Here is a 26,385-nt window from a genome sequence, read left to right as displayed (position 1 = left end):
ACAAATCCCAGCATTCAAGAGGTGAAAACACAGACCCAGAGGGAAATTGGGAATAGCCTGTTAAATGAGGCAGAAGCAAAAACATCCTTTGACTGTGCTCTTTATTCGTGTCTGTATAAATCTCACCGAGTGGAACTTTACAGATTAAATACTGGCTGAGAATGTAAATGTAAACGCTGATAAGGAGTCAGGAACATAAAGTGCTCATGTAGTGCACACCTGGGTCCAGAGGGCACTTGTTCAGGTGGAAAACTGAACAGGCATCCTTCATGCTAAATCACAGCCGGTACTGCTCAAGATGATGGACACTGTGGGGAAAGAGATTTGAATGAAAAGACACACAAGAGTAACAGTGCAGACTGTGAATGAGTCTTTGGTCACGTCTCCCCAGCTCATGCCTGTGCCAGGCTCCATACTGACCCTAAAACTGTCTTTACACACAGGAAACTCACAAACTCAACACAATATGATCCTTACCTTGCCTGGGGAGTTTCACCTGGTTACTGAGATGCCAGGCAGCACAGACAGTCTTACCAGCAACAGATCCGCTATTAAGGGGTGCGAAGCATCTGCTGCCAGCACATGGCTTTACGTCTGTCAGCTGCATTTGTGCTGCTCCTCCCTCCTATAAAGAGGACAGTTGAACAGCAGTGTGAAGAAAAGGCAGAGAATTAGAAGTCAGTGGAAAAAGCCCCATTGCTAACCCTAAACCCAACTTACTGCAAACAGCACTCTGTATTTCATATGTCTGCATCATGTTTGCCATGTAGGTTCCGTAATCTGTGGTGGTCAGTGACAATGACTTACAATTAGCAAACGGTATTGAGATTGTGCAGAGTGAGGGACTTGGGGAGTATTACAGAAGAATAAAAGCTGAATCCTGTATCCAGGCGAGATGCGTGGCTGAAAGGCTGATGAACGTTTCAAACTCTTACCTCCACCGTACTGACAGCTGTTGTGCTGCTGTGGCGTCATGGCATCAAAATTCTGTTTCTCCACGCAAGAAAACAACCAAGACCAATCTTAATTATCTAAAGACTTTGAAGACTGATATAAGTGGTAAATACGAGACGTGAGTACCACCCAACACTACCTGGTACTTACTGAATACTAAGTCATGCAGAAATGTAACCTAAAGTTATAATTATGGGGACACGTGCCCGTCCGCTGCAGGTCTATTAAACTCTTTCATACTTAAAGAACGCTTACAGTTATTACTTTATAAGGACTCATAAAACTGCAGTAAATTTATGGAATATATACTGCAGCAACTACTTTTTGGTCATTTATTAAGTAACTGACTAATATTTTCCTGCGGGATCTTCTAATTATGTTGAAATAAAAATGTAACTTACAGCGTAAAAACATGGAATCAAGTCAGAAGCGCATGGGCCTCTTGTGCGGTGGAGGAGAACTTGAGCCGCTGGTGTCGTCGGGCTCGGCCTTGCGCTTCCTCTGACTGGTGCCAGCGGGCCTCTGAGGAGGCCTCTCCTCCTGCCTCACGCCCCATGTTCGCAGAGAACTGCTCACATGCACGGAGACATGCACGGACATGACCACGGTGTGGTCATCACCGTAGTCCGTAATGCCCCAGAGTCCCTCGGGGATGCTGAGCTCATCCAGCTTCCGCAGGTAATTGCGGCCTTCGATCTCAAGCTGCTGCCACGTGCTGTTAGGGCCCACAGGGATCCAGAAGGTGGAGCTGGAGGGCTCAGCATGTTCTGGCTCAATCTGACCTCCAGGTTGAGTGTCAGAAGCCACAGATAAGGCTGGAGATGAGGACTCATCTTCACCCCAGGCCAAGGGGAGAGCCTCAGGAAGCCCGTTAGCATCCTCAGTCGTGGATGCTGGAGCTGCAGGGGAAGCCTCCCTTCTAGAGCTGGGTGATGGCAGTTCCTGTCCGTAATAGTCATCCTCCTCAGCTGGTGATTCTCCATCCCCATGCTGGACACCAGTCTCTGTACCATGATGTACCACTTGCAGCCATGCAGGCTGGGATCCAACTCTTCCCCAGTGAGCCGCCAATAAAATGAAGGGCCACTGAGGGCCAGAGACTGCAAGTTCTCCATGGTCAGTGGGCTCCTCTCAAAGTTCACGACCAGAATGGAGATGAGCTTGTCCTCCACAAACTCATGAACTGGGACAAAATGGAACACAGAGAGGTATATAAGAACACGACAATAACTGGATAAATACTCTACTACAAAATCAGTTTAAAATGAGTCCATGGGCTTCAGATTGTCAGATAAATGAAATAATGTGAATTACCGATAAAGCTAAGAAAGCTAAACCAGAAGACAGCATTCATGCATACGCTTACTCTCACACATTTCCAAATGAATAAATCTTAAATGAAACACATTTAGTCCTGCACTTTTGTCACTAACAGTGATCTTGCTTTTAATTTTCTTATTATTTAAACAAGATGAGCAAGAATGAGAGACAGAAGTTGAGTATAACGAACGGCATTTCCTATCACATCGTTACATTTTCTCATTTTAAAACTCCGCTTCCAATGTATCCGTTTGCAGTTCAAAATACATTAGTTTCTGTAGATAAAAGTTGAATTATTCAACCGGTCAGTAATTTTACCTCGAAAACCAAATGTGTTACTTATCAGATTTACCTCAAAACTAACAAGCATTAGGCCAATGCAGACTTGGCCGTTCATTTCGTTTGTCACATACCGGGAGCTACAACTTTATTATCATTTAATCATTATAATCATTAATACCTTCTGGATCCATGTTCTCCATGTTTAAGGAGAATTCTCATTCTCAACTATCAAATTCTCATCGAGTAACAGTCCTTTATCTCAACTATCTGCACCATTTTGCCAAGAGCGAGAGTTTGCGCATCCAGAAAGTTGAACCGTTTTTTCAGTGGAAGCACACAGAAACATTGGCCAGCTGTCCTATTCATTCAGCACCAGCCCAGCAAGTAGAGAATTCAGCACCACGGACAGTGACCTGTGTTAATATGACATCATGTTCCTTCATTGGCTCTATATGTTTTTCTAGAAATAACTAAATGGCTTTGTTGCAGAAATTTTCCAGCCATAGACTTGGTTCCTGTATGAAGAGGATATTTTATTTTTACTCAGACCTACAGAAAACCAGCTCTGCACGCGATCTCCCCTTTACTGCTGGAGCAGGGCACACGCAGATCAACAAGTGACAATGCAGCAAATACAGATGAACAATTTCTCACAGCAAATTGATTTGAAACATTATTGCGCCTATCACCCCTCGAGTGGGGGGATGGTGGAGAGGACGAATCAAACACTGAAACTGAAATTGGCAAAAATTTCAGAGACGACTGGCCTGCCCTGGGTTGATGCCCTGCCCCTGGCTTTGTTATTTATGCGAGTCAGGACACACCACCAAACAGGGTTGGCTCCTTTTGAAGTGTTGACTGGGAGGCCGATGCGTGTTTTGTCTCCCTCGCGATATGTCACACTGGAAACCGTGGCTGGGGATTTGCTGACTTATCTTACAGGTTTGCGGCAAGCGATAGGTGCAGCCTGGGACCAGGTTTGTGTCAATTGGAGGATTCCAGAGGGAGAACCACTACGAGCTGTGACACCGCTTGACCCAGGGAGCTGGGTGTGGGTCCGTGACCTGAGGAAGAAAAGATGGAACACGCCGAGATGGATGGGACCACACCAGGTGCTGATGGTGACCCCTCATGCCGTGAAAGTGGAGAGAATCGACGCCTGGGTCCATCGGGTCCACTGCAGACGCGTGTCTGACCCTGGTGGTTCTTTCAAGACTGGCCCCTGAGAGGGTCACAACTGTGTTGCCTTTTTATGAACCATTTTTTTTGTGACAGTTATATTTGGGATCGATGCTATATTGTGGTGGAGAACTACTTTTTCCAGCTGTGTCACCCACTGTACTCCGACAGTGCCAGACCCTCCACAGGTCCTGGATCGAGGGAAAAGGGAATCAGACATGCTCTGGCCCTTTGTCTGTTATGGCTGGGCTGCTGACTGGCGAGCTAGGGTCGTTGTCCTCAACCCCGCCACCACCTATATGTCGCCTTTCCGGTATCGCTGTTAAGTCACGGGCAGTGGAGGAGGCCCTTAAGGCCACACATGACCGATTACAACAAGAGTTTGCTGGGAACAATCCAATCCTCTATCTGACTCAGGCTGATGAGTCCAATCACTGGGGTTTCACTACAGTTCATTTGCTAGTAGGCGTTAAGGGATGGGATGGGTTTGCTCAGCCCAGGTAATTATCACATGGGCTGTTGATAAAGCATGGGAGGCTGAGGACCCCGAACGCTATGGGGCGCGGGTGCGAGAACTGACTGTAACTGCTCTGCGATGTCAAGGAAGCCCTGATAACTGTACTTATTCTGCTGTGTCCTGCCCATCGGACACACATGTGAGGGCGAAGGGGAAGACCCTGCCTGAGGATGGCTTGGCTGTCATCCCTGTGAATGAGACTGTGTGTTTCCGTCTGTTTAATTCGGCCCAGTCGCTAACCCCTTCCTCCCCACCTTTGCACTGTAGGGCTTATGTTAACTTCTCTGTCCTTGGTGATGTCTTGCTAGTGGCACCACCACGATCTTCATTTATCTGTGGTCACAAAGACTCTCTTGAGGGTTATACTGTTTTGTCTCTTTCAGCGGCGAAGGTTGATTGGTATTGTTATCTGGCATATCTAGTTCCTCCTATTGGCATAGTGCCCAAGGAACAGATGTCTTTGGCTGTGCAGCAGACGGTCGCTTAGTCGGACTGAACAGTGGTTTGGGGTGTTTATTCCATCCCTTGGAGTGACAGACCTTCAGACAGGTAGCTGCCCTGCAGACTGCAGTAGAGAAAGTGGCCCATCAGACACTTGATACTGTAAAGGCCTTTCAGGGTGAATTATCCGCGGTTAAGCAGGTAGCTCTGCAAAACCGTGAGGCATTGGATCTCCTATTAGCTGAGAAAGGTGGTGTTTGTGCTATAGTGGGGAAAGAATGTTGCACGTACATCCCTGATTCCTCTCAGGCTGTGCAGGATCTAGAGGACGCAGTGCACAAACAGCTGTCTGAGATACATGAAGAGCATGGCCTGTTTGAGTACAGCTGGGACAATTGGTTCTCCTCACTGATTCCGGGTTTATCCGGGGTGATTAAACCATTAGTTTTTAGTATATTGCTTTTGCTTGTAGTGTTGCTACTAATCATATTGCTAGTTCTGTCTTCCCAGGCAAAATCTCTTATGTTCCTGCGGGCTCCCTCTTTTCCATACGTGGATGATCCTCCCATTCCTGCCTGGCTCTATGGACCTCAGCCCCCGGTCGTCATCAATGTCACCAGCAACACCAACACCGCTGGTGACTCGTGTTCCATCCAACCGCCACCGGCCCACTTCTGCCCGTTGCGCTTTCGTCCAGAGGACTACTACACCGTGGACTCTGATTATTTGTGAACAGCGCGGATCTCGCGTGTTCAAATGGGGGGAGTGTAGAAGAAAAATTGGACATTGGTAGGCCCGGGAGGGGAGGCATATTGGGTATGTTATGTCTTAGGCTTTAGGCAAGAAGAGATTGTTTTGAACACTGCTCTACGTTTGAGCTCCATTTGTTGGTGTTTTGTGACCAATCAGGACTTAGAAGTCCTTATACGGAATTGGGAGTTATGCTTTATCAACTGGTTGCTCTGTGTGCTCGGGGTACTTGGTACCGAGCGCCAGAGTGTGACGGGAGCGTTTGTTGGAATTGCTGGAATAAAAGAGATTTTCTTTACTCACCAAACTGAGAGGTCCAGATTTTTATTCTAGGTAACTCTCTGTGTTATCACACTGTAAAAAAAATCTGTAAAATAAGTCAAAAGTCTGGCAGCAGGGGTGCCAGACAAAACCTGTTAACGGTGAAAAATATTTTCAGATAAGATGGTTAAAATCTGTTAAAACTGATTTTAACTTTAACTGATAGGAATACAAATTTATGCCATACTTCAACAGGTTTTGTAAGTTTTCTATCACATTAAGTAAGTTTAATAACATTTTTCAAGGTTGAATGATTATCTGTAAAAATAAGTTGTAAATATTTTTGTGAAAAAAAAGGAAAACTGTCAATTTTAAATATCCTGTAAAACATTTAATTTAACCTGTAATTTGAAGGTTTTTAAGCTATAACTAAACAAGCCTTGTCTGGTTTTGGAAGGACCAGTTATCTATATGTACCACATAAAAAGACAAAAAGATCAGGTGGCAAGATAGTTTATTTTGCTTTTTCATTATTTCAGCACATTACCTATTGAAATGGAAAAAATACAGTAAGCAAATTAGTCTCCAACTTGGGACAAATAACCTTAATAACCTTAGGTAACAACTGCACAGCTTCCAAAAAATGTACAGAATTCAACTGGACCTTTTGGAACAAAGACTTAACTAGCCCTAACCCACACGGGGAAAGCATGCAAGATCCACAAAGAAAGCCTCAACGGGCATTCAACCCGGGGATCAAACCCAGGACCTTCTCACTGTGAGGCGGCAGCAGAAACCGCTGTGCCACCACACTGCCCGCATATGAACATAAGAACATAAGAAATGTACAAACGAGAGGAGGCCATTCGGCCCATCAAGCTCGTTTGGGGAGAACTTAACTAATAGCTCAGAGTTGTTAAAATCTTAACAGTCTGCAAATTTAACCAATTTACTGTATGTATTTGTGTCAATATCATTAATGTAAATTAGGAACAATAGTGGTCCTAAAATTGAACACTGCGGTACCCCACTATGAACGGAGGCCCACTGTGACATTGTGCCTCTAATAACTACTCGCTGCTTCCTGTCAGTTAGCCAGTTTTTGATCCAAACTGCCACAGTTCCTAAAATCCCTGCAGCTTTAAGCTTTAACAAGAGCCGTTTGTGGGGGACAACATCAAAGGCCTTCTGGAAATCTAAGTAAATCACATCATAGGCCTTTTTGTGATCAATTTCACTTGTAGCTTCCTCAAAGAACTCAAGTAGATCCATTAAGCAGGATCTGCCTCTCCTAAATCCATGTTGGCTATCCTTTATAATGTTATTTGCATCTAGGTAATCTACCATTTTCACTTGAATTATAGCTTCCATTATTTTTCCAGTAATGCTAGTTAAACTGATTGGCCTATAGTTTGCTGGATTACTTCTATCCCCTTTTTTGAATATGGGCGTTATGTTGGCATGCTTCCAATCAGAAGGTACCACACCCGCAGATAACGATTTCTGGAATATTAAAGTTAAAGGTCGGCAAATAATATCCCTCATCTCTTTTAAAACTATAGGTAAGATGCCATCAGGGCCCTGTGATTTATTTATTTTGAGCTTAGCTAGGCTTTGCAAAGCACTGACGTGGAGAATTCCTCCCGCTGTGCAGTGTCCTTTGCAAGTGGAGGAAGTTCATGCCGAACTTTATTCACCGTGCCCAGTAGCGTTGTTTTGCGCTGAAGCAGTCTGTGTGACAGTGCCAGTGAGGTGAAGAAATTGTCCGTTGTGACATTTCTCTCATCATCCAAAAATGGCTCCATCAGATTCATGACCACGTTCTCTGCCAGCCTCTCCCACTTCTGACGACTGGGGTCCTTCCCGAAGTAAGGGGATGCATTGCAGACATATTCGGTCTCCAAATCTGTGGCCATCCAGAACTTGATCCCAAATTTGTCCGGCTTGGATACGATATACTGCTTGAATGGACAAGGAACCTTGGTAGGGAACAGCCGTTCATCTATGGTCATGTGTTCTCCTGGAGTGAAACTCTCAGCACAGTTCTTAGTGAAGCATGTCCAAATGTCAGAGATCGCAGCAAATTTGTCTTTATTAGTCCCACAAGTGGAAAATTGCATCGTCACGGCAGAAAAGTGGACAGTGCAAGACAAGAGTAGCAAAATTAAAAATAATAGAATAAAAACTGTACCAACAGTACAGTATAAAAAGTGCACTATACAAACAATCTGGAAACATAAATTTGGATGAGTATATTGAAAAATATTTATATATATATATGTGTGTATATGTAAACAGATAAATATATGTATGTATAAATAGAGTGTATGTATATTATGTACAGAGTGGATATATAAATATATGTACAGAGTGGATATATAAATATATGTACAACACTGGATATATCTATATGGACAGGCACGCAATGGAGTGACAGGGATTGACAAGAACTAATATTGCACATAGAAACTACCATGGTGTATTGGATGTGTGTGTTTGTTAGTCTATGTGTGTGGGGTCAGCTGCAAGGACTTTGTTGCAGAGTCTGACAGCGAACAGCATTTGAGCATAAGTATCTGAGTGAAGGTATTTGTTAACCTGGAGAGGCGCTTCTATGGGGTCACCTGTCTGTGTGGGACCATGTTGTTCATACTGCAGACAGTGAGTACATTACGCCTGCCTGTCCATGTTACATCGCAGGATTGACCTGATCAAACTTAGGCATCTTGAGTGTGAACTGGATCATTAGCACCTAATAGCTGTGCTTTTATTATAGGTGCTCCACATTTTATTTACATTTTAAAAATATTTCTCCTCTTTCCATATTTAGCTGTGAGGTCTTCAGCAATGCCACCCGTTTTGTGTCACACTGTTGGGTGTCAGCAGGAGCCAGCTGACTTTCTATTTACTTGTCTCACCTCGTCTCAGTGACCTCCCATCATCAGCAAGGAACGGGAGAGATATATGTTGTCAGCTGAGCTCTAGTCTCCTTCTTATGTTCCCCTTCTGTTCAGGTAATGACCAGCTCCTTTTTTGAAGCTTACTCCAGCCTGAGATTTGGTTAGTCTGTTGTTTGACTAAAGTGTTTTTAACTTCCACAGAACTCTGGGGGCTGGCCGGGGATGGTCAACTTCCTGTGCAGGGTCACAGGGGGTCTGGAGACTATCCTGAAAGCTATGGGCACAAAGCAGGGAATAACCCAGGACGTGGTGCCAACTAGGGCTGCACGATTTGGGGAAAATATCGAATCGCCATTTTTCTGACAGAAATTGCGATTACGATTTGATTTGCGATTTAATTTTTTTACTGTATGTCAAGCTTCAGTTCAATATTCAGTGTGTAGTAATTTTAAAACATATGACACAGGATGAGATACCATCAGTATTAACTGGTCTATATTCTAATGCAAGGATGAGAATTTAAAGATGTGATGTGTCAAGTTAAACAAAGTAATAATGAAAACAATTGCAGCATAAAGAAAAATAGCGATCTTGCAGGTAACGCCTCAGTGGATCTGTTTGGGCGGTAGGCGAACTGTAATGGGTCTATGGAATTTGGGATGGATGAACAGATTAAGTTCTTTACCAGCCTTTCAAACACCTTCATGGCCAGAGATGTTAGGGCTACCGGGCGGTAGTCATTCAGGCTGGAGGGCTTGTTGTGCTTCGGAACGGGAACTGTGGTGGACCGTTTAAAACACGTTGGCACAATAGACAGAGCTAGGGACTCATTGAAGATCTTAGTGAAAACACCAGTCAGCTGATCAGCGCAGCATCGCAGGACTGAAATCCCGTCTGGTCCCGCTGCTTTTCTGATGCTCACCTGCTTCAGAGCCCGGCGCACATCGCGCTCTGCCAGGCTAACCAGAGCCGCGCTGCTGTCCTCGCTCACCGAGATCAGACTGTTGTTGTCTCCGTGGTGAGAGCTGTTTATCTCAAACCGTGCGAAGAACGCGTTCAGCTCGTCGGCGAACACAGCGTCAGTGCTCAACGCAACGGCGTGTTTATTCTTATAGTCCGTGATTGTATATATTCCTTGCCACAGTCGGCGGGAGTCATGAAGGTGAAAATATGACTCCACCCGTTTCCGGTTTTAACAGCAGGCGCTGTTAGAACTACTTAAGACTTCCGAGTTGGCGTGTAATCAGCGTGGACGCTGGTAGCTATGACCATGCTGGGACTGATGTATCTCCAAGCTTAACTTCTGGCGTATCCTGCTAATACTGGGACAGGTATGTGTTGTTAATCCTGTACATGTCTTTGTCATGTCAGGATATTATGATTGGCCTGTTTGCATTTTTACCGTGTCCATGTTGTATTGTTTGTTTCAGAACATTACACTGCAGTCTGGGGTAACTTGTTGCATGTATTGTTTGCCCAGGCTGTTTTAAACTGTTTTGTATACTACCCAATTGGGAGTTAAGTGTTGCTTTATTCAGTGTGTGTCAGGGTCAGCCCCTGCTGTGGTCCTACCGAGTCCCTTCCCCGTTTGACCAGCAGGCATTGCTGGTCATCCCGTCCTTCATGTTTGTCTTGGAGTTTCCTCTGTTCTGTTGGCCTCATGGTTCAACACCTTGAGCGTCTGGTTGTCTTTGTACCTTCTGTCCTGTGTTTGAATCCCACCTCCTGTTTTTGTATTTTGCTCCCTAGTTTGTCTAGTTATTGTATTTGGTGATTTTTGGTTTTGTTCCTTGTGCCCCTGCTTGTCTTAATTACCTGTCTGTAATTCCCCAGTGTTCTGATTACTTGGTTAGTTCTTAGTTTCCCTGTTTAGTTCCTTTTGAGTATTAGTTTCACCTGTACCCCGTTTCCCTGGTCTTTCTTAATTAGCCTCACCTGTCCTGTGTTAGTCTCGTTAACCCTTAGTATTTTAGTTCCTGCTTCTGTTCAGTTCCCTAGTGGTTCATTGTGTTCTGTGTGTGATGTTTCATGGATGTTAGATGGTTTAGATATTTTCAGTGTTCAACGTGTATTTTGGTTTTGTTATTTAGTTTTTGTTAATCCCTTTTTAGTTTTGATCCCTCGTGGTCCTTTTGGTTTTGTTGTGTTTTCTGTTTTATTTAATAAACCCCTTTTCTGTTCCTTGAGCCGCAAGTGGGTCGTCCACCCTTTTTCTGTGCCTGCACTATGCCTCGCTCCCGTGCCCGAGCCGCCCGGATCCATGACAGTGTGCTAGTTTACAGTATATGCTCTCTGATAATTAGCATTCACTTAGCTAATGTATACATGTTTGTTGTTGCTGGTAAGTTTCTGTCAAACTCTAGTATTTTAAAACATTAGCATTCGCTAGCTGTTCCCTAGCCATTTAGCTAGTGGTTCTTAATGGATGAGTCATCATTTAACTGAACACAAGCACTTAATTGTGTGTCTGATTTATAGGTCCATATGGCTATGTTGCATGGCTAGCTGCTGTTCTCTGTACTGTGTGAATGTGGTGCTGCTCATAGCTTTATGTATTTATTTTTTTTCTTCTGTTTCTTTGTTGTGCATTTTGTTTTCCTCTAGCCTGTGCGCTGTAGCTTAAGTGTAATTGCTCTGTACGCCACAGGCTAGAGTGGGTTTATTTTTTTATTTGTATTTTTTTCTTTTTATCATTCTTATTGTCTAGTCCCTTAGCCCCCTCCTTTATCCTTAATCAACCTGGGTGCTGCTTGCACAGGGTTGCCTAATGTGTTTGAGGGAGATTACACTGGAAAGCTGGGTTCCCTAGCCTTTTTTTGTGTTAACCATTGAAAGTCTTGCAGTTTGCCCCGGCTGTTTTAAACTGTTTTGTATACTACCCAATTGGGAGTTAAGTGTTGCTTTATTCAGTGTGTGTCAGGGTCAGCCCCTGCTGTGGTCCTACCGAGTCCTGAACTGCAAGACTTTCAATGGTCACTTAAGGTACCTGAGTACTGTGAGGGTTGCAGGGTATTGGATTGAAGTGTATATTAGGATAAGTGGGTTTGCACAGTCACGTGTGGTATAGAAACCCTAGCTTCCCACCAGTGTGTCTACCCGCCCTTGGTTCAATAGGCCTCTGTCCCAATGTCTTGGTGATTTGTTTTCTTTTTTCATCTTCCCCTTTTTGTCTGTTTACTGTCCCTTCCCCAACATCAAGGTAGTGACCTATTTAATTGGTGACCAATCAAGAATATTTGTTGTTAAAGGTTGTACTTTTATATTTCTGTAAAACCTGCATCTGTACTTCTTATTAGAGCATTGTTCCCTTGCTCTGGCACACTCAGTAGGTAGTGAATCGCAAGGGGTGGCGTAGTCAGTGTACAGTAAGGGGCGCCACAACTAATAACACTCAAAATACCGTAATGTTCATCATAACAGAGTGGCTGTTCTGTCCTGAAACCGTAAAGCTGGAATTTTTTTAAACATAATATGCATTTTATAAAAAGAAGTTCTCAGATGACACCGCCATTAAGACTCAAAAAATTGGCCAAAAATGATGTAGAGAAGTGCAAACGTGATGAAAGTCGTACCCCTCGTTGCACAACCTCATAAAGGTTTTGTTTTTTTTAAATGATCATTCTGGGTTTTTTTTTTCCAACCAATTTTTTATTGGGTTTTACTACAATGCACAAAAAAGTGACACATCAAAAACTGTTCAACATACAAAACAAAAAAAACACCAGAACCAAACCCCCCCCACCGGAGCAAGACATTAAAGGAAACAAAAGAATATACATCTATATACATACACAGTAATATACATACAGCAATAATAAATAAAACACATACACCTATAAATGCAAATGCATGCACACCCCCAGACATCCACATAGATACACAACACACACACCAAATATATTGCCATATAGCATATCTACATAACCGTACCAGAACATAAGAACATAAGAAATTAACCAGACACAATAGGTGATGTGCTCTCCTCAATGTACTGTAGTACAAGTGAAGCATTACGCTCCCAATTGTTGATAGTAACGTCTGAGGCACCATTTATTCAAGCAGCAGACAGCTCCAACATGATCAGATTGTAAAGGGAAGCCCTCCAGACTATGAAAGTGCAACGACTCGGGTCTTTCCACCTTGAGACCAACAGAAGCTTTGCAGCGACAGAGGATAAAGAAATCGTCTGTTGCTGAGAAGGGGAAAAAGAAAGGAGAGAGAACTCTAAGAATAACAGAGATTGAGGAGAACAAGGGACAGTCACATCCAGCAGATCAGAAAGAAAGGAGGAGACCGCATACCAAAGAGCGGCCACAGGTGGACATTCCCAGAACATACCAAGGGCTCTAAGTGGGCACAATTTACAAAGGGTATCAGGATCGAGAGCCATAGCGAAGCGCAATCGTGGAGTACAGTACATCCTGTGCACAAAACTAAACTGAACGTGCTGGTGATTGGGATTTCTAGAAGCCCGCTTAATATTTTTAAAAATGGTGCGCCAGCACAATGGAGAAGGAGAAGAGATATCACCCCATTTACGGGCAACAGGTGGAATAACCTGACCAGCATTACGCAAAAACATGTCCAGCGTGGAGACTGGTCTATTAGATTTGGACAGGGAAGCCACAAATTTGCAAAAGGGGTGAATAGGCAAAGGAGCAGAGAAGGAAATCCCACATGTTCTGAAGACAGATCGCAGTTGTAGAAAGAAAAAGAAGGAAGAAGGAGGGATAGGAAATTTAGAGCTGAGAGCCTGGAACGTGAGGAGGCCAGAGTCATCAAATAGATCACCCAAAACATGGATTCCGGACGAGATCCACCGGGAGTTTGTGATGGGCTGACCACCAATGTTAAGCGCTCTATTAAGAAATACTGGTGTATTTGAGTGCCAGACAGGGACAGAGCCAGTGCGCTTCTCGACCCGATGGAAAATCTGCACAGCATAAGACACAATTGAGCCTAGCACAGGTTTAGCTGCCTTAGCTTTCAGGGAGAGAAAAGGGAGATGTTGCAGCTGATGCGGACGCGCCAGATTCTCCTCTATTGGAAACCAGGAAGGCGGTGATGGGGGAGGCTGAAGCCAGTGCCAGACCGAACAGAGAACAAAGGACCAGTGGTACCATTCATATTCCGGTAGAGCGAGACCCCCATCATCTCTAGAAAGAGTAAGAAAGGAGTACCTTATGCGAGGCTTGCGGGCATTCCAGAGAAAGGACGTTACTGTCGACCGGACATCTTTCAAAAAGTGGGAAGGGGGCGGCAAAGGAAGCATAGCACTTAAGAAATTTAAGCGGGGCAAAAAAAAAATTTCCCAGAGGAAACTCCAATTAAGCCTGTCAAAGGCCTTCTCGGCATCCAATGAGAAAAGAGCAGTGGGAGGAGAGGAAGAATAATTTTTAACAATATGCAGAAGACGACGCATATTGTCGGCTGCGTAGCGAGCTGAAATAAAACCAGTCTGATCGGGATGTACAATCTTAGCTATCATTAACTGAAGGCGGCGAGCCAACACCTTAGCCAATAGCTTAACATCAGAGTTCATTAAAGATAGGGGACGGTAGCTAGAACAATCAGCAGAGTCTTTGCCCTGTTTTAAAAGCAAAGAGATTATCACAGAATTTAAAGGGGGGTGGAGCTGAGAGGAGCGTATGGCGGAGGACAGCATACGAAACAGAGGGGAGGCTAACTGTGCCCAGAAGGTGAGCAGCACCTCAGCTTGAATACCATCCATCCCAGGAGCTTTATTCTTAAAATGACTTAAGGGCCTCAGTGAGCTCACAAAATGTAATGGGGGCTTCCAGTAGTAAGGCATCCTGCTGAGCAAGTATAGGGAGAGAAGCCAGGGAAAAAGGCGAGTCCAGGGCTGTCTGAGATGGAGGGCTGTCGGATAAGTAGAGATCCTTATAGAAATCAAGAAAACGGTCATTAATTTCAGAAGGGTTGGTGGTTACAGCTCCATCCTTGAATTTTACACTTGAAAAGTGTCACACTGGCGGAGCCTAAGCGCCAACAACTTACCAGGCTTAGCTCCACTAGCGTAATACCGTGTCCTAGTGCGATGTACAAGAAATTCAGCCTTACGCAAAAGTAAACCATTGTGTTCGGCCCGCACCCTGGCGATACGAGCCTCATGCGCTTGGTCCAAATGCACCAATGCACTCCAAATGTGTCTCCTGCAAAAAAGCAATGTCCACCCTATTTCTAAACAAAATGTCTGTGACACTAGAGCGCTTCTGAGGGGTCGAAAGCGTCCTCACGTTCCAGGTAGCCATAACTAAGTTAGCCATCAGCAGCTATAAAAGACATAGATCCACAGCACAATACTGGAGAGAGAGAGACAAAGAGGGAGACGTCAATAGAGTAGCACATCGTTAGAGAAGGAATTAGTGAAAACAGACAACCCATAAACAAATAAGCTCCAGTAATACAAACCCCTAACACCCCATAAGACAGAACACCATCATCCAATGAGCCGAAGGGCGCGAACCCCAAGGCAAAACAACCACAAAACACCCCCCTCCCCCCCATCCCCCCAGAACAGCGCGGGGCCAAAAGCCAGCGCGTGACACGCAGGGGATAAGGCATGCGTGAATACTCAAGCCCGCCGGCCACCCCCGGCGTAAACTACAAAGCAAAATCAACTATAGAACAGACACAAAATCGTTAACAGAAAAGCACCTGATTTATATACTCCACACGCACAGTGTGACCGCAATATAATAACAGGCAAACAACAAAGCAGACCGAATAAGCATATTAAATTGGCCAGGACCCGGTGGAGGTGAAAGCGCCGATTGCCTGAAGAGCTTCTTCTGGGTCGGTAAAAAACCACTGGTTACCCGCAAAAGAAAGGCGAACTTTAGTCGGGTACAACAGAAAAGCAGGAACACCAGCTTCCCGAGCCTTCTTCAGAACGGGGGACATAGCCTTGCGAGCTCGAGCCGTCTGGGCGCTGTAATCGGCGAAAAAAAGGATTTTTCGTCCCTCGAAACGAACCCAGTGAACCCAGAACATGCTGAGCCCTCCAGCTCCACCTTCTGGATCCCTGTGGGCCCTAACAGCACGTGGCAGCAGCTTGAGATCGAAGGCCGCAACTACCTGCGGAAGCTGGATGAGCTCAGCATCCCCGAGGGACTCTGGGGCATTACGGACTATGGTGATGACCACACCGTGGTCATGTCTGTGCATGTCTCCGTGCATGTGAGCAGTTCTCTGCGAACATGGGGCGTGAGGCAGGAGGAGAGGCCTCCTCAGAGGCCCGCTGGCACCAGTCAGAGGAAGCGCAAGGCCGAGCCCGACGACACCAGCGGCTCAAGTTCTCCTCCACCGCACAAGAGGCCCATGCGCTTCTGACTGGATTCCATGTTTTTACGCTGTAAGTTACATTTTTATTTCAACATAATTAGAAGATCCCGCAGGAAAATATTAGTCAGTTACTTAATAAATGACCAAAAAGTAGTTGAATAGGACAGCTGGCCAACATGTCTGTGTGCTTCCACTGACTGGCACCCTGACATATAATGATTTTTAACAACGAGGGGGAAAAATTCATACAGTAAATTAGTTAACAATAATTAGTAATCAAGTATAGTTCTCATTTATCATAATGTAAAATTCAATAACCTTTTCTGACTATTAATCTGCACAATTTAATAATTTAATTAATATTACCTAATTTGTTTATCATTTTCTGCAATCACTGTGCGTTTAAGCAAGTTTTAAAACTAGCTGTCAAATTGTTGATGCTGTTGTTGATCTGAATGTTGCTGACAGAGCCTTAGGATACGTCTCTATACACATGAGTGAGGGGATGGATGCACTATTCTATGGAGGCCTCTGAAGAGAAAAAAATTATCCCAATTTTATATTGAGAGGGATGGTTAATTCCTTTTTAATGCAGACAACGTTAAAAGTCCCTGTTCTGCCGTTGATCTTTTGCATGCATGCTATCATGTATTAGTTTACTCTGTATTTTGATCACATGTCAAACTAAAGAATTTTTGGTCGTATTTGTGTTCCTAATTTTGAAGTAATTGTAAAATAAAAATGTTGTTCTTTTCCGCCGCCATGCTTCGTCTTACTTGTGAAGGTTATACTTGCATTGAACTTGCTTTGTAGACAGTAAGATCCTGCCGGCATTAATTCTCCACTGTGTGGTAATTTTGAGAAATTGCGCACGTTTCTTATCCCGTCAGAATCGGTAAAACTAACGCCATGCGAATGTGTCTTAGCGCAGAGTTTAAAATATTTACGGTTTCCGGTCAATGAAGGCAGTTTGAAATAAAACAAAAACGGTTAAACTTTCTGGATGCGCAAACTCTCGCTCTTGGCAAAATGGTGCAGATAGTTGAGATAAAGGACTGTTACTCGATGAGATTTCGAATCCATCACTCCTTAAACGTGGAGAACATGGATCCAGAAGGTATTAATGATTATAGTGATTAAATGATAATAAAGTTGTAGCTCCCGGTATGTGACAGACGAAATGAACGGCCAAGTCTGCATTGGCCTAATGCTTGTTAGTTTTGAGGTAAAGCTGATAAGTAACACCTTTGGTTTTCGAGGTAAAATAACCGACCTGTTGAATAATTCAACTTTAATCTACAGAAACAAATGTATTTTGAACTGCAAACGGATACATTGGAAGCAGAGTTTTAAAATGAGAAAATGTAACGATGTGATAGGAAATGCCGTTCGTTATACTCCCCTTCTGTCTCCCATTCTTGCTCATCTTGTTTAAATAATAAGAAAATGAAAAGCAAGATCACTGTTAGTGACAAAAGTACAGGACTAAATGTGTTTCATTTAATATTTATTCATTTGGTTATGTGTGAGAGTAAGCGTATGCATGGATGTTGTCTTCTGGTTTAGCTTTCTTAACTTTATCGGTAATTCACATTATTTCATTTATCTGACAATCTGAAGCCCATGGACTCATTTTAAACTGATTTTGTAGTAGAGTATTTATCCAGTTATTGTCATGTTCTTATATACCTCTCTGTGTTCCATTTTGTCCCAGTTCATGAGTTTGTGGAGGACAAGTTCATCTCCATTCTGGTCATGAACTTCGAGAGGAGCCCACTGACCATGGAGAACTTGCAGTCTCTGGCCCTCAGTGTCCCTTCATTTTATTGGCGGCTCACTGGGGAGGAGTTGGATCCCAGCCTACTGCACGTAGCACCTGCACGGCTTCAAGTGGTACATCATGGTACAGAGACTGGTGTCCAGCATGGGGATGGAGAATCACCAGCTGAGGAGGATGACCATTACGGACAGGAGTTGCCACGAAATTGCGCACGTTTCTTATCCCGTCAGAATCGGTAAAACTAACGCCATGCGAATGTGTCTTAGCGCAGAGTTTAAAATATTTACGGTTTCCGGTCAATGAAGGCAGTTTGAAATAAAACAAAAACGGTTAAACTTTCTGGATGCGCAAACTCTCGCTCTTGGCAAAATGGTGCAGATAGTTGAGATAAAGGACTGTTACTCGATGAGATTTCGAATCTATCACTATATATGTCAGGGTGCCAGTCAGTGGAAGCACACAGACACGTTGGCCAGCTGTCCTATTCAACTACTTTTTGGTCATTTATTAAGTAACTGACTAATATTTTCCTGCGGGATCTTCTAATAATGTTAAAATAAAAATGTAACTTACAGCGTAAAAACATGGAATCCAGTCAGAAGCGCATGGGCCTCTTGTGCGGTGGAGGAGAACTTGAGCCGCTGGTGTCGTCGGGCTCGGCCTTGCGCTTCCTCTGTCTGGTGCCAGCGGGCCTCTGAGGAGGCCTCTCCTCCTGCCTCACGCCCCATGTTCGCAGAGAACTGCTCACATGCACGGGGACATGCACGGACATGACCACGGTGTGGTCATCACCGTAGTCCGTAATGCCCCAGAGTCCCTCGGGGATGCTGAGCTCATCCAGCTTCCGCAGGTAGTTGCGGCCTTCGATCTCAAGCTGCTGCCACGTGCTGTTAGGGCCCACAGGGATCCAGAAGGTGGAGCTGGAGGGCTCAGCATGTTCTGGCTCAATCTGACTTCCAGGTTGAGTGTCAGAAGCCACAGATAAGGATGGAGATGAGGGCTCATCTTCACCCCAGGCCAAGGGGAGAGCCTCAGGAAGCCCATTAGCATCCTCAGTCGTGGATGCTGGAGCTGCAGGGGAAGCCTCCCTTCTAGAGCTGGGTGATGGCAGCTCCTGTCCGTAATGGTCATCCTCCTCAGCTGGTGATTCTCCATCCCCATGCTGGACACCAGTCTCTGTACCATGATGTACCACTTGCAGCCGTGCAGTTGCTACGTGCAATAGGCTGGGATCCAACTCCTCCCCAGTGAGCCGCCAATAAAATGAAGGGACACTGAGGGCCAGAGACTGCAAGTTCTCCATGGTCAGTGGGCTCCTCTCGAAATTCACGACCAGAATGGAGATGAACTTGTCCTCCACAAACTCATGAACTGGGACAAAATGGAACACAGAGAGATATATAAGAACATGACAATAACTGGATAAATACTCTACTACAAAATCAGTTTAAAATGAGTCCATGGGCTTCAGATTGTCAGATAAATGAAATAATGTGAATTACCGATAAAGCTAAGAAAGCTAAACCAGAAGACAACATCCATGCATACGCTTACTCTCACACATATCCAAATGAATAAATATTAAATGAAACACATTTAGTCCTGCACTTTTGTCACTAACAGTGATCTTGCTTTTCATTTTCTTATTATTTAAACAAGATGAGCAAGAATGGGAGACAGAAGGGGAGTATAACGAACGGCATTTCCTATCACATCGTTACATTTTCTCATTTTAAAACTCTGCTTCCAATGTATCCGTTTGCAGTTCAAAATACATTCGTTTCTGTAGATAAAAGTTGAATTTTTCAACAGGTCGGTTATTTTACCTCGAAAACCAAAGGTGTTACTTATCAGCTTTACCTCAAGACTAACAAGCATTAGGCCAATGCAGACTTGGCCGTTCATTTCGTCTGTCACATACCGGGAGCTACAACTTTATTATCATTTAATCACTATAATCATTAATACCTTCTGGATCCATGTTCTCCACGTTTAAGGAGTGATGGATTCGAAATCTCATCGAGTAACAGTCCTTTATCTCAACTATCTGCACCATTTTGCCAAGAGCGAGAGTTTGCGCATCCAGAAAGTTTAACCGTTTTTGTTTTATTTCAAACTGCCTTCATTGACCGGAAACCGTAAATATTTTAAACTCTGCGCTAAGACACATTCGCATGGCGTTAGTTTTACCGATTCTGACGGGATAAGAAACGTGCGCAATTTCTCAAAATTACCACACAGTGGAGAATTAATGCCGGCAGGATCTTACTGTCTACAAAGCAAGTTCAATGCAAGTATAACCTTCACAAGTAAGACGAAGCATGGCGGCGGAAAAGAACAACATTTTTATTTTACAATTACTTCAAAATTAGGAACAAAAATACGACCAAAAATTCTTTAGTTTGACATGTGATCAAAATACAGAGTAAACTAATACATGATAGCATGCATGCAAAAGATCAACGGCAGAACAGGGACTTTTAACGTTGTCTGCATTAAAAAGGAATTAACCATCCCTCTCAATATAAAATTGGGATAATTTTTTTCTCTTCAGAGGCCTCCATAGAATAGTGCATCCATCCCCTCACTCATGTGTATAGAGACGTATCCTAAGGCTCTGTCAGCAACATTCAGATCAACAACAGCATCAACAATTTCACAGCTAGTTTTAAAACTTGCTTAAACGCACAGTGATTGCAGAAAATGATAAACAAATTAGGTAATATTAATTAAATTATTAAATTGTGCAGATTAATAGACAGAAAAGGTTATTGAATTTTACATTATGATAAATGAGAACTATACGTGATTACTAATTATTGTTAACTAATTTACTGTATGAATTTTTCCCCCTCGTTGTTAAAAATCATTATATGTCAGGGTGCCAGTCAGTGGAAGCACACAGACACGTTGGCCAGCTGTCCTATTCAACTACTTTTTGGTCATTTATTAAGTAACTGACTAATATTTTCCTGCGGGATCTTCTAATTATGTTGAAATAAAAATGTAACTTACAGCGTAAAAACATGGAAACCAGTCAGAAGCGCATGGGCCTCTTGTGCGGTGGAGGAGAACTTGAGCCGCTGGTGTCGTCGGGCTCGGCCTTGCGCTTCCTCTGACTGGTGCCAGCGGGCCTCTGAGGAGGCCTCTCCTCCTGCCTCACGCCCCATGTTCGCAGAGAACTGCTCACATGCACGGAGACATGCACGGACATGAGCACGGTGTGGTCATCACCGTAGTCCGTAATGCCCCAGAGTCCCTCGGGGATGCTGAGCTCATCCAGCTTCCGCAGGTAGTTGCGGCCTTCGATCTCAAGCTGCTGCCACGTGCTGTTAGGGCCCACAGGGATCCAGAAGGTGGAGCTGGAGGGCTCAGCATGTTCTGGCTCAATCTGACTTCCAGGTTGAGTGTCAGAAGCCACAGATAAGGATGGAGATGAGGGCTCATCTTCACCCCAGGCCAAGGGGAGAGCCTCAGGAAGACCATTAGCATCCTCAGTCGTGGATGCTGGAGCTGCAGGCGAAGCCTCCCTTCTAGAGCTGGGTGATGGCAGCTCCTGTCCGTAATGGTCATCCTCCTCAGCTGGTGATTCTCCATCCCCATGCTGGACACCAGTCTCTGTACCATGATGTACCACTTGCAGCCGTGCAGTTGCTACGTGCAATAGGCTGGGATCCAACTCCTCCCCAGTGAGCCGCCAATAAAATGAAGGGACACTGAGGGCCAGAGACAGCAAGTTCTCCATGGTCAGTGGGCTCCTCTCGAAGTTCACGACCAGAATGGAGATGAACTTGTCCTCCACAAACTCATGAACTGGGACAAAATGGAACACAGAGAGATATATAAGAACATGACAATAACTGGATAAATACTCTACTACAAAATCAGTTTAAAATGAGTCCATGGGCTTCAGATTGTCAGATAAATGAAATAATGTGAATTACCGATAAAGCTAAGAAAGCTAAACCAGAAGACAACATCCATGCATACGCTTACTCTCACACATATCCAAATGAATAAATATTAAATGAAACACATTTAGTCCTGCACTTTTGTCACTAACAGTGATCTTGCTTTTCATTTTCTTATTATTTAAACAAGATGAGCAAGAATGGGAGACAGAAGGGGAGTATAACGAACGGCATTTCCTATCACATCGTTACATTTTCTCATTTTAAAACTCTGCTTCCAATGTATCCGTTTGCAGTTCAAAATACATTCGTTTCTGTAGATAAAAGTTGAATTTTTCAACAGGTCGGTTATTTTACCTCGAAAACCAAAGGTGTTACTTATCAGCTTTACCTCAAGACTAACAAGCATTAGGCCAATGCAGACTTGGCCGTTCATTTCGTCTGTCACATACCGGGAGCTACAACTTTATTATCATTTAATCACTATAATCATTAATACCTTCTGGATCCATGTTCTCCACGTTTAAGGAGTGATGGATTCGAAATCTCATCGAGTAACAGTCCTTTATCTCAACTATCTGCACCATTTTGCCAAGAGCGAGAGTTTGCGCATCCAGAAAGTTTAACCGTTTTTGTTTTATTTCAAACTGCCTTCATTGACCGGAAACCGTAAATATTTTAAACTCTGCGCTAAGACACATTCGCATGGCGTTAGTTTTACCGATTCTGACGGGATAAGAAACGTGCGCAATTTCTCAAAATTACCACACAGTGGAGAATTAATGCCGGCAGGATCTTACTGTCTACAAAGCAAGTTCAATGCAAGTATAACCTTCACAAGTAAGACGAAGCATGGCGGCGGAAAAGAACAACATTTTTATTTTACAATTACTTCAAAATTAGGAACAAAAATACGACCAAAAATTCTTTAGTTTGACATGTGATCAAAATACAGAGTAAACTAATACATGATAGCATGCATGCAAAAGATCAACGGCAGAACAGGGACTTTTAACGTTGTCTGCATTAAAAAGGAATTAACCATCCCTCTCAATATAAAATTGGGATAATTTTTTTCTCTTCAGAGGCCTCCATAGAATAGTGCATCCATCCCCTCACTCATGTGTATAGAGACGTATCCTAAGGCTCTGTCAGCAACATTCAGATCAACAACAGCATCAACAATTTCACAGCTAGTTTTAAAACTTGCTTAAACGCACAGTGATTGCAGAAAATGATAAACAAATTAGGTAATATTAATTAAATTATTAAATTGTGCAGATTAATAGACAGAAAAGGTTATTGAATTTTACATTATGATAAATGAGAACTATACGTGATTACTAATTATTGTTAACTAATTTACTGTATGAATTTTTCCCCCTCGTTGTTAAAAATCATTATATGTCAGGGTGCCAGTCAGTGGAAGCACACAGACACGTTGGCCAGCTGTCCTATTCAACTACTTTTTGGTCATTTATTAAGTAACTGACTAATATTTTCCTGCGGGATCTTCTAATTATGTTGAAATAAAAATGTAACTTACAGCGTAAAAACATGGAATCCAGTCAGAAGCGCATGGGCCTCTTGTGCGGTGGAGGAGAACTTGAGCCGCTGGTGTCGTCGGGCTCGGCCTTGCGCTTCCTCTGACTGGTGCCAGCGGGCCTCTGAGGAGGCCTCTCCTCCTGCCTCACGCCCCATGTTCGCAGAGAACTGCTCACATGCACGGAGACATGCACGGACATGAGCACGGTGTGGTCATCACCGTAGTCCGTAATGCCCCAGAGTCCCTCGGGGATGCTGAGCTCATCCAGCTTCCGCAGGTAGTTGCGGCCTTCGATCTCAAGCTGCTGCCACGTGCTGTTAGGGCCCACAGGGATCCAGAAGGTGGAGCTGGAGGGCTCAGCATGTTCTGGCTCAATCTGACTTCCAGGTTGAGTGTCAGAAGCCACAGATAAGGATGGAGATGAGGGCTCATCTTCACCCCAGGCCAAGGGGAGAGCCTCAGGAAGCCCATTAGCATCCTCAGTCGTGGATGCTGGAGCTGCAGGGAAAGCCTCCCTTCTAGAGCTGGGTGATGGCAGCTCCTGTCCGTAATGGTCATCCTCCTCAGCTGGTGATTCTCCATCCCCATGCTGGACACCAGTCTCTGTACCATGATGTACCACTTGCAGCCGTGCAGTTGCTACGTGCAATAGGCTGGGATCCAACTCCTCCCCAGTGAGCCGCCAATAAAATGAAGGGACACTGAGGGCCAGAGACTGCAAGTTCTCCATGGTCAGTGGGCTCCTCTCGAAGTTCACGACCAGAATGGAGATGAACTTGTCCTCCACAAACTCATGAACTGGGACAAAATGGAACACAGAGAGATATATACAGTAAGAACATGACAATAACTGGATAAATACTCTACTACAAAATCAGTTTAAAATGAGTCCATGGGCTTCAGATTGTCAGATAAATGAAATAATGTGAATTACCGATAAAGCTAAGAAAGCTAAACCAGAAGACAACATCCATGCATACGCTTACTCTCACACATATCCAAATGAATAAATATTAAATGAAACACATTTAGTCCTGCACTTTTGTCACTAACAGTGATCTTGCTTTTCATTTTCTTATTATTTAAACAAGATGAGCAAGAATGGGAGACAGAAGGGGAGTATAACGAACGGCATTTCCTATCACATCGTTACATTTTCTCATTTTAAAACTCTGCTTCCAATGTATCCGTTTGCAGTTCAAAATACATTCGTTTCTGTAGATAAAAGTTGAATTTTTCAACAGGTCGGTTATTTTACCTCGAAAACCAAAGGTGTTACTTATCAGCTTTACCTCAAGACTAACAAGCATTAGGCCAATGCAGACTTGGCCGTTCATTTCGTCTGTCACATACCGGGAGCTACAACTTTATTATCATTTAATCACTATAATCATTAATACCTTCTGGATCCATGTTCTCCACGTTTAAGGAGTGATGGATTCGAAATCTCATCGAGTAACAGTCCTTTATCTCAACTATCTGCACCATTTTGCCAAGAGCGAGAGTTTGCGCATCCAGAAAGTTTAACCGTTTTTGTTTTATTTCAAACTGCCTTCATTGACCGGAAACCGTAAATATTTTAAACTCTGCGCTAAGACACATTCGCATGGCGTTAGTTTTACCGATTCTGACGGGATAAGAAACGTGCGCAATTTCTCAAAATTACCACACAGTGGAGAATTAATGCCGGCAGGATCTTACTGTCTACAAAGCAAGTTCAATGCAAGTATAACCTTCACAAGTAAGACGAAGCATGGCGGCGGAAAAGAACAACATTTTTATTTTACAATTACTTCAAAATTAGGAACAAAAATACGACCAAAAATTCTTTAGTTTGACATGTGATCAAAATACAGAGTAAACTAATACATGATAGCATGCATGCAAAAGATCAACGGCAGAACAGGGACTTTTAACGTTGTCTGCATTAAAAAGGAATTAACCATCCCTCTCAATATAAAATTGGGATAATTTTTTTCTCTTCAGAGGCCTCCATAGAATAGTGCATCCATCCCCTCACTCATGTGTATAGAGACGTATCCTAAGGCTCTGTCAGCAACATTCAGATCAACAACAGCATCAACAATTTCACAGCTAGTTTTAAAACTTGCTTAAACGCACAGTGATTGCAGAAAATGATAAACAAATTAGGTAATATTAATTAAATTATTAAATTGTGCAGATTAATAGACAGAAAAGGTTATTGAATTTTACATTATGATAAATGAGAACTATACGTGATTACTAATTATTGTTAACTAATTTACTGTATGAATTTTTCCCCCTCGTTGTTAAAAATCATTATATGTCAGGGTGCCAGTCAGTGGAAGCACACAGACACGTTGGCCAGCTGTCCTATTCAACTACTTTTTGGTCATTTATTAAGTAACTGACTAATATTTTCCTGCGGGATCTTCTAATTATGTTGAAATAAAAATGTAACTTACAGCGTAAAAACATGGAATCCAGTCAGAAGCGCATGGGCCTCTTGTGCGGTGGAGGAGAACTTGAGCCGCTGGTGTCGTCGGGCTCGGCCTTGCGCTTCCTCTGACTGGTGCCAGCGGGCCTCTGAGGAGGCCTCTCCTCCTGCCTCACGCCCCATGTTCGCAGAGAACTGCTCACATGCACGGAGACATGCACGGACATGAGCACGGTGTGGTCATCACCGTAGTCCGTAATGCCCCAGAGTCCCTCGGGGATGCTGAGCTCATCCAGCTTCCGCAGGTAGTTGCGGCCTTCGATCTCAAGCTGCTGCCACGTGCTGTTAGGGCCCACAGGGATCCAGAAGGTGGAGCTGGAGGGCTCAGCATGTTCTGGCTCAATCTGACTTCCAGGTTGAGTGTCAGAAGCCACAGATAAGGATGGAGATGAGGGCTCATCTTCACCCCAGGCCAAGGGGAGAGCCTCAGGAAGACCATTAGCATCCTCAGTCGTGGATGCTGGAGCTGCAGGCGAAGCCTCCCTTCTAGAGCTGGGTGATGGCAGCTCCTGTCCGTAATGGTCATCCTCCTCAGCTGGTGATTCTCCATCCCCATGCTGGACACCAGTCTCTGTACCATGATGTACCACTTGCAGCCGTGCAGTTGCTACGTGCAATAGGCTGGGATCCAACTCCTCCCCAGTGAGCCGCCAATAAAATGAAGGGACACTGAGGGCCAGAGACAGCAAGTTCTCCATGGTCAGTGGGCTCCTCTCGAAGTTCACGACCAGAATGGAGATGAACTTGTCCTCCACAAACT

General features: G+C 44.0%; 1 protein-coding gene across 2 annotated transcripts; it reads right to left on the bottom strand.

Moving 5' to 3' along the window:
• Positions 1-279: 279 nt before the first annotated feature.
• LOC140588329 (uncharacterized) lies at positions 280-26,385 on the bottom strand. 2 transcript variants are annotated; one of them, XM_072710344.1, is made up of 5 exons: positions 25,594-26,385; positions 23,147-23,944; positions 1,356-2,137; positions 936-993; positions 280-625 (listed from the first exon to the last, which is right to left on the bottom strand). In XM_072710344.1, exons 1-2 carry the CDS (start codon positions 25,604-25,606, stop codon positions 23,169-23,171), a joined length of 789 nt encoding a protein of 262 aa, XP_072566445.1. In that variant the 5' UTR covers positions 25,607-26,385; the 3' UTR covers positions 280-625; positions 936-993; positions 1,356-2,137; positions 23,147-23,168. The 2 variants fall into 2 exon arrangements, with proteins under 2 accessions (XP_072566445.1, XP_072566446.1); XM_072710345.1 differs by having other exon boundaries at positions 936-987.

Source organism: Paramormyrops kingsleyae, chromosome 3 (genome assembly GCF_048594095.1).
Source record: "Paramormyrops kingsleyae isolate MSU_618 chromosome 3, PKINGS_0.4, whole genome shotgun sequence".
In the NCBI taxonomy this organism is placed as follows: domain Eukaryota; kingdom Metazoa; phylum Chordata; class Actinopteri; order Osteoglossiformes; family Mormyridae; genus Paramormyrops; species Paramormyrops kingsleyae.
Note: the sequence above shows the minus strand (reverse complement) of the source record. Positions and strands in the feature narration are given on the sequence as shown.